This window comes from Gekko japonicus, unplaced genomic scaffold (assembly GCF_001447785.1).
Source record: "Gekko japonicus isolate JY-2015 unplaced genomic scaffold, Gekko_japonicus_V1.1 scaffold141, whole genome shotgun sequence".
Taxonomy (NCBI): Eukaryota; Metazoa; Chordata; class Lepidosauria; order Squamata; family Gekkonidae; genus Gekko; species Gekko japonicus.
In genome coordinates this window covers 458,887-467,852 of record NW_015176455.1, presented here as the reverse complement: position 1 = coordinate 467,852, position 8,966 = coordinate 458,887, and the positions used below count along the sequence as shown (strand labels likewise).

Below are 8,966 nucleotides of genomic sequence, written 5' to 3'. Positions count from 1 at the left end.
CCTACAGTGGCAAAGAGAGAAATCTTACAGATTATGAACAAAACCATTGCAAAACCTAGAACAAGCAGAAAAGAGAATGGACCGCTTGTAGGTAATATGCAGCACATGTACCTAATTGTATGTATGGAGTGTTTGGAAGACCAAGTTCTTCTCAGGCTTGCAAAACTTGCTTTTGGAGTATAGGAGACGATGACAAGGTCATTAGTTGTAATCTGTAGCTGGCAATGGAAACCTGTGTGCCCATGATTTTCTGGATTATGACCATTTCCTGATGTTCTTTCCTGTTAGTCTCTGTCTTCGCACATGAAGTACACAAGTGTTGCTTCTACTAGTTTCAGGGGAAGAGAAGTTTGAAAGGTGACTTGCCAAGTCTTTTAGATATATGTAAATGGGTTGGGTAAACCTCTGGCTACATCTTAAAAAGAGTGCGGATGTCAGAATGGATTAATAAGGTTCTTTAGGTAACTGATTATCAACTGGTAGCTTGCAAACCAGAGCTGAATCACTTTATAATCAGAAGTGAAACTGGATCTGACCAGGGGCACATTTATTGAACAGCATCTGGGATGGGGAGTGTTTTTTTTTGTTTTAATGGGAAAGAGAATGGAGCACAAAGAGTAAAATTTGGCGAAATTCTAAAGTCATAAAAAATCCCCGGGGTGGTGGTGGTGATGGAGGAATACAAATCCTGGGAACAATTGAAAAATATGCAGTACTTACTTTCTTATGAAACCTAATCTTATTTTACTGTCTTAACAACATAAAGTGGCTTATTTATACAGGCTAGAGGAATCACAGTTGTAGAAAACTAAACAAGAAGATAACCAACTATGACGTAAATGCTAAAACTAATTTTTACTAATTATTGTCATAAGAGTCTTTGTAATGTGCAATAAAGATTTTCCAAATAATATTTTGTGCAATAATAATTTTTCGAACTTATAACGAACTAAATAGTAGTTTCTCTTATTACAACCTTTGGAAAGGTGGGACAATTTTCTATTTCTACTCTGACTGATGAAAAAAAATATCTGGTGAAGACCACAAAATGGTGGCATGAACCGAAAGCCACGTCATAAAAGACCGTTCTTATGTCTTCATTGTTAAGAGCATAGAATTTCTTTGAAATTACTGTATAAACCACGCGTGTGGTGTATGAAGTTGTGACCAAGTGTTGGCTGTTCCTCTGTATACGTTGCAGAATGTGTGATTATAATGTTCAGTTCATTATAAGGGTGAAAAATTATTGTTGCACAAAATATTCTTTGGAAAATCTTTATTGCACATTACAAAGAGTTATGACAATAATTAGTAAAAATCAGGGCCTTTTTTGTAGAAAAAGTCCAGCAGGAACTCATTAGCATAATAGGCCACACCCAACAGCAGAAACTCATTAGCATATTAGGCTACACCCCTGGCTGCACCGCTCATTAGCAGTTTAAGCCACATTCCCATGTTACCAGAAGTGTGGTCATCTAGCCACACCCACCTTTTGCTTCTTATTCTGTTTACCTTGTTTGTTGTCAAAACCCAGGGCTTTTTTTGTAGCGGGAACTCCTTTGCATGTTAGGCCACACACCCCTAATGTAGCCAATTCTAATGAGTTTCTGCTGTTGGGTGTGGCCTATTATGCTAATGAGTTCCTGCTGGGTGTGGCCAAATTGGGAGCCAGCCGGAACTCCGTTCCTGTGCGTTCCTGCCCAAAAATAGCCCTGGTAAAAATTAGTTTTAGCATTTACATCATGGTTATCTTGTTTCATTTATACAGGCAGCATATGTAACTGTAGTATTTGGTTCATTTATCAAAAATTAAAACGTAAATGCCTTAATTTTGCGCAAACAAAACTGCATATCAATCTAGTTCTTAAAGAGTAAGAGCTTGCAAACTGCTTCACGCTATAATACCTAAGCACATATCTTTGCCACTTGAAATATAGGAACAATAATAATTGGAAATAGAAAGCAAATGTTGTACAACAAAGTTTGAGTCCAGTGGCACCTTTAAGACCAACAAAATTAATTTTGTAATAAACAAAAGTGTGTGGTGTTTGGACACAAAAGCCCCTAGCAGCATATTTGGATATTGAATTAAATTTTGTAACATCGAACTATCACACACATAGCAAAACATAAATTGTGGGGACAATTAGTCACAGTTAAAAATGTATAAAACATTGTATATGTATGTGGAAAACACAACTGTTATTCTCTAATGCTGTAGTTTGTCTTTCATAAAAATTTCATTGGGCACATCCAAGTGGGTGAAATATCTTTAAAAGCATTTCACTCATTCCAAAAGAGACAGTAGGAGGGTGGTTGTTTTTTTTCCTTCAGTGCTTCCCAAAATTTCTTTAAAATCTTTGAAGGAAAAAACAGGGAGAAAAAGAATATTCTAACAAATAGAAAATTAAAGGTGGGGACAGAAAAGGAAAAAATAGAAGGAAAAGAACTGAAAGAGCCAAAAAGCACGTGTTAAAAATTAAAGACTGTCTTCAGTGGGTCATGTGATGCCATGTCTTCTGGGGCAAGTGATGCTCTGTCTTCTTGGTGCTTGGGGGGGCCAACAGTGGGAGGGCTTCTAATGTCCTGGCCCCACTGGTAGACCTCCTGATGGCACTGGTATTTCTGGCCACTGTGTGACATAGAGTATTGGACTGGATGAGCCTTTGGCCTGATCCAACATTGGCGTCTCTTATGTTCTTATGCACATGGCTGAAGGTTCATCCACCAAATTAATCCAGCTAAGGACATTAAAGAACTGTAGTAAACTTGATGTGCTTTATTTGTTTATTTACTTTGTACACCATTGTTCTACTCAATGGACATCCAAAGTTGCTTACATTCTCACCTCCTCCATTTTATCCTCACAACAAACTTGTGATGTAGGTTAGACTGAGAGTGTGTGACTAGCCCAAAGTACCCGGCAAGCTTCTATGGGAGAATGGGAATTTGAGCAGAAGTCTCCCAGATCTTAGTCCAACACTTTAACTACTACATTGTGCTTGCTTTAGAGAAGAATTTTCTTGATTGCCACTTGTCAGATACTTGCTTTGCCCTTCTGTTATTTGGAATTGTAAGAAGATCATAAGACAGGCTAGTATATGGCAGGCACAACTGGTTCGTTTTTCTTTCAGACTCCCAGAGTGTTATAGATCCCACATATAGCTATATCTGACAGATGGACTAGTAAATGTTTTTGTGCACTAATAGCTTTCTTGAACTAATTTGTTCTTTGGGAGAGTATTTTAAATTGGCAAAAAAACTTGATCATACTACCATAATGTGCTTGTGCTGTGAACACACTGCATTTCAGAAACCGTCGAAGTGCCACTATCGAAAAGGGCAAGATTTGTTGGCCCAGGAGGTTACAATTTAAAGAAACTTCAAGCTGAAACTGGTGAGTCTTCTTGCTTTTCATGGATTTAAGCACCACATTGAGGGTGAGCCAATTATGTTTTATTTTAAACAAATCCACATGAAGCCTCCCCCCAAATAGAGAAGAGAGCCTCGGCTCTAGTTTATATGGCACTCACGGTCAGCACATGCAGAGTATACTGTAGTACTAGACAGGTCAATCTACGCTTCTTCTGCAACTACAGTTGTTCAGTTGACATAGGCAAAATAAAAATAAAAAACTACACACAGAATTCCAAATTGCATCATAAACATCGTGAATAATGGAAGGAACTGATGCTGTAGACAGAAAGGGATGCACCCTCCCTTCTGCTGGGTGAGAGATTAGGGCTTTGTTTGGTTTTGGGGTTTTTTACTGGCCTGCTGGCTATTTTAGCTGTTAACAGAACTCTGCATTAATATAAATACCCTTTTTAAATGTTACTTTATAAATGTGTTGTATTAATTCTAAATTCTACCTTCATTTTATTTCGAAGGTGTGACTGTTAGCCAAATAGATGAAGAGACGTTTTCCGTGTTTGCTCCGACCCCAGCTGCTATGCATGAAGCCCGGGAATTTATTACCGAACTCTGCAAGGATGATGTATGGCTGTGTTTTGGTGGTGATGGGTTCATACATAAGGCATAATACTCTTGTGCAGTTGTCTGGGGTGGGGATCCATCTCTCAGTTGATGACCATTTGCCTTACCTTAAACCCTTTGGATAGGGGGAGACAATAGCATTTCTGTGGCCAGGATCTGAGCAGCTAGTGTAAACCTAGTGCAAGGGAGTACATGTGCCTTATGTGTGGGGTTTTTTTTGTTTTTTCTTCAAACATCAGGCCCCTCCCCACATCACAGAGTGCTTTGGGAATGCCTTTCAGTTTCTCATGGAGAAGCTCAAAATTCCTTGGGTGTGCAAGGATCGTTTTGTTGCTGTTTGGATCTTGACCAGTATAGCGGCTGTACTCTGAATCTGTCTCCACTGTTTTCTCTTTTCCTATATAGCAGGATTATCAGTTGGAATTTGGAGCCATTTATACAGCCACAGTAACTGAACTGAGGTGAATAAAACTCCTTTACTGTTCATGTTTACCAATATTTTGTGCTTTTTCAAACTGGCTCATCTTCTGATGGGCAGTGACCGTCCAGGGATTCATGCAGGGAAAGGTCTGTTCTACCACCTGCCATTTGAGATCTTATAACTACAAATGTCAGGGATTTAAATTTGGGACCTTCGGGATGCTGAACATATACTTGATCAATGAGCTGTGTGTGGTCCATGATCAGAACGTGATAAAATAACACGTTACTTTTTTTTCTCCTTTTTGTGCAGAGATATTGGAGTGATGGTTAAATTGTACCCAAACATGACTCCAGTTCTCCTTCACAACTCTCAGCTGGATCAAAGAAAGGTATACATTTCTCCTTCCAGCTAAACAGTGGCAAAGTAATCCTGTTGTTTTTGTTGTGTTTTTCAGTTGTTATGATTCAGGAGGTGGTGTTAAATGGTGGAATTTGTGCATAAGGTCAAAAGGCCTCTTTCTTCTCTTGGCAATAGTCAACTAGATGGGGTTTGCTTCATGTTCAATCCATGTTTGAGAAAGAATTACTGACCAGGATAATCCTACTGTCACATGTGGCTTCCAGTGGTCTCCCATTCAGGTTGCTAATGACATGAGCACCAGCTTAGCTTCAGTAATATTACAGCATCTCACCCTGACCTGGATAGCCTAGGCAAGCCCAGTCTCGTCAGTTCTTGGAAGCTAAGCAGGGCTAACCCTGGCAAGTACTTGGAAGGGCAACATCCCAGGAATACCAGGGCCAGGACGCAAAGGCAAGTAATATCAAAGCCACCTCTCTGAAATGTCCTAACCCCACTAGGAGTTGCCAGAAGTCATCATGACTTCCAGGATCGCAAGCACACACATACATACATACACGCAAATACTCACAAAAAGGGGGGGGGAATAATATTACATCATCTCATGATCCCAGATGATTCGCTAGGCCCTAGTGTATTAAAAATGTTCTTCTCAACCACCTGTTCATGATGCCCATAGAATCTTGTATTTATCTTTTGGCTGTTCCACCATGTTTGTGGCAGGCAAGCTACAGTGGAATAGAGATGAACTATGTTTAAATGCCATTGTGATTTCTAACTTAACATTAATTTTTATTTTACCAAATTATACACCACTTGTAACTTTTGTAAACCACTTTGAAAACTTTTAAAATTCTAAACCTCACTCACATTAAAAGTATTTTAATAAAAACACAACACACACAACACATCTCTAGTAAAGGCAGTAAAAAACAAAAACTATAAAGCTGTGGAATTCAAGAACCTTGCTGCAAAGAAAAATCAGACAACAGAAATTAAGCAGTTTTTTGAACAAAAAAGGCATGGTCTTTGCCTACCCCTGGAATGAAATGTGTAAGGGGAACAAGCAGTATATAATGGAAAACAGTATTCCATAGTACTGGAGCAACCATTGAAACCGCCTGTTTCTTTGTGGATGCTAGTCTTCCCTCACCTGGTATAGCATCTGGTTCATGTGGGAATCGATGCTCCCTCTAGGCTGTGAATTCTGTTTGAGTTTCTCATAGCCATTGTTTTATCAGTGACAGATGTTATGTAGTTCATCAATGAGTCTCTTACCTATGCTCGTCTGTAAGGATTGAACAACTTGGGTTTGAAGATAATTGTCAGAATGCCAAAAACTAGTTATTTACTTCAGTTATAGAAAAGAGCAAGAGTCTAGTAGCACCTTAAAGACTTAACAAAATTTGTGGCAGGGTATGAGCTTTCGTGAGTTACTGCTTCTGAAGAAGTGAGCAGTGACTAATGAAAGCTCATACCCTTTAAGGTACTACTGGACTCTTTTCTGCTGCTACAGACAGACAAACACAGCTACCCATCTTGATCTAGCTTCAGTAAGTGGCTTATGTTCTCTCTTCCATTTTATCCTCACAACAATAGGCACATGGAGCAGAGGTCCATCAGTGGCTATTAGCCACAAGGTATAGATAGGGGCTCTGGGGCAAGTGATGCTCTGTCTTCTTGGTGCTTGGGGGGCCAACAGTGGGAGGGCTTCTAATGTCCTGGCCCCACTGGTGGACCTCCTGATGGCACCTGGTATTTTTGGCCACCGTGTGACAGAGTGTTGGACTGGATGGGCCTTTGGCCTGATCCGATCCAACATGTTCTTATGTTCTTATGTTAACAACCCTATAAGGTAGATTAAGATAAGACTGTATGACTGGCCCAAGATCACCCAATAAACTTCTGTGGCAGAGTGGGGAATCAGGCTTGGGTCTCCCAGATCCTAGTCCAACACTCTCACATAAAACAGATCTTTTCATAATAGACTCTTAGTGAATTTTGCCATTGCATGTTAAAGCCAGGAAGATCAGAGATGGAAAGTTCAAGCATTAATTCACTCTTAACTGGGATTTAAGTCGTTTTAGCAAATGCTCATATACATTTATCAATCAAGGTGAAAATATTCGTAATCTGTACAAACAAAATTACTGATGTGAACATTCCATTCTAGATCAAGCATCCTAGTGCTCTTGGATTAGAGGTCGGCCAAGAAATCCAGGTAGCTTTTTTAACCTTTTTCATATATGAAAAACTATACTAGGGTCCCGGTCACACAACGAATTTGCCTCGGGAGAGGCATGACTGCCAGGCAGATTAAACGGGCGCGATCATACGGAAAGATCTGGGAAGCCTCGCCCGCCCGTCCCCAGCCCGTAGCTTACCGCCGAAGATCCGGAGTTAAAAAGTACCACCCACGAGCTACTAGCAAACGGTTTGCCACGGGCCGCAGATGGACTGTCTCCGTCTGATCACCCCAGCGTGCTCCTTTTGCCCCATTGAAGCGCTGGAAGAACCACATGCTGACGAAAACAATGCGGTTTGCCGCCTTCGCGTCTGATCGCGTTGCAGTGGCTCAAATTGCGACGGCGCTATTAACCACGCCTCCTCCCTGCGTTATCTGCCCCGTGTGATTGGGGCCTAGGTAGTTTTTAACAGCTCATGGGTGTTGTTGTAAATTAGATCCTACCATTTTCCACCATTGCAAAGGCTCTTCCATTGGTACTTAGGAGCATAACACATTTCCCTGCTCCCATACTACAGATTCCTACACTGCTTCTAGCACTGTTTCTTAGGGGTCCCTTGAACTTTAGGGCAGAGTTTCAGGGGTCACAGTGGGCCACAGGTGGGGGGGGAGCTATGAAAACAGAGCAAACTCACAGATTGTTGAAATCAGATTGTATTTGCTGTAGTGGTGAGAAGAAAATGGAGAATCCTCACCTTATGGCTGCAGCCTTAGTAGAAAGAAAGGAGACGCCTTCACATTTCAGGGCTTTAAGTTTCCAGGTGTCCTGTTTCTAACATCAGCTGAGCATCTGTTATGCTTTCTCTATCAGCAATGTGTCTCTTTCATTCTTCCCCAGGTTAATTTCAAGGCAAATTTATCATTTAATTCTTATATTGAATCCTTGCACCATCTTGTCATGTTCTGATATCAGCCTTATTTCTTTTTATGGACAGGTGAAATACTTTGGACGTGACCCAACTGATGGCAGAATGAGGCTTTCACGGAAAGTGCTTCAGTCTCCAGCTACCTCTGTTGTTAAAACATTAACTGACAAAAACAGTATAGTAATGGGAAGTGCTATTCCAGAGTCTGCTAGCTCACCGTCATAGTAACTTCTGAAACCCTAACTCTTCTGGACTTATCAGTAATGTGATTCTTTGACAGAGGTTGAATAGCTCTTTTGAAATGGCAGGCTCCTTTTATGCAGGTTTGCATTTTGTGCAGACATATTTTAAAATTTGTATAAATATTATTCAGTGTGAGTTGATTTTTGTTTCAGCGCATCTCCCCTACGGAGTTGGTAATGGCTGTTGCCTTCTTCCCCATAAAAAGCATATATTCATAATAATACCGATGTAAATCATATAAAACTTGATTTTGTATGCTAGCTCCTGCCAAATGGAACAGTCGCCTTCAGTTGATAACAAAAGAACCATGGCTTTAGCTTTGTGACTTAACAGAGGTGTGTCAAAAGGTTCATATTCACACACTTCATTTTTTCCAGTGTTCTGCCTGTGAGAACTTTTTTTAAAAAAATCTTACATAATCATGTTTTGTTAAACTGGAGAATAGAAAGTGATCTCCAAAACTATTTCTCTCTACAGTAAGCTTTTAAGTTTCATTAACTTTCAGTAGAGCTTTACACGCATCTTTCCCATTTGAAACTCATGGGAAAAACTGACAGCTACAAAACTGAACAGCGCTACATGATTTGGAAATAAGTTCTAGCCGATAAACATTTCTCGGCAGAATTAGAACTATCAGATGAGTCTCTAGACTGATAATGACATGAAGGAATGGCAAAATATGCATGTTTTATTTCTGAAAAGGGAATCTTCTGGAGCGATTGCCTTTCAGATATAATGCCAGCGTAGAGTTTTTGACTCTGGCAGTGCTATCCTAAGCAGAGCTTTATACCCTTCTAAGCCTATTGAAGTAACTGAGCTTAGGATGTGACCTTAC

At 40.2% G+C, this 8,966-nt stretch overlaps 1 protein-coding gene across 1 annotated transcript in view; it reads left to right on the top strand.

The window, feature by feature from the left end:
• PNPT1 (polyribonucleotide nucleotidyltransferase 1) overlaps positions 1 to 8,529 on the top strand; it is a 39,947-nt gene extending 31,418 nt beyond the window's left edge. The window contains exons 22-28 of the mRNA XM_015426939.1: positions 8 to 91; positions 3,314 to 3,397; positions 3,891 to 3,997; positions 4,402 to 4,457; positions 4,730 to 4,808; positions 6,951 to 6,998; positions 7,958 to 8,529. Of these exons, the coding sequence (XP_015282425.1) occupies positions 8 to 91; positions 3,314 to 3,397; positions 3,891 to 3,997; positions 4,402 to 4,457; positions 4,730 to 4,808; positions 6,951 to 6,998; positions 7,958 to 8,113 (614 nt within the window). The 3' untranslated portion in view covers positions 8,114 to 8,529. The remainder of the gene's footprint in view (positions 1 to 7; positions 92 to 3,313; positions 3,398 to 3,890; positions 3,998 to 4,401; positions 4,458 to 4,729; positions 4,809 to 6,950; positions 6,999 to 7,957) is intronic.
• The last annotated feature ends 437 nt before the right edge of the window (positions 8,530 to 8,966 follow it).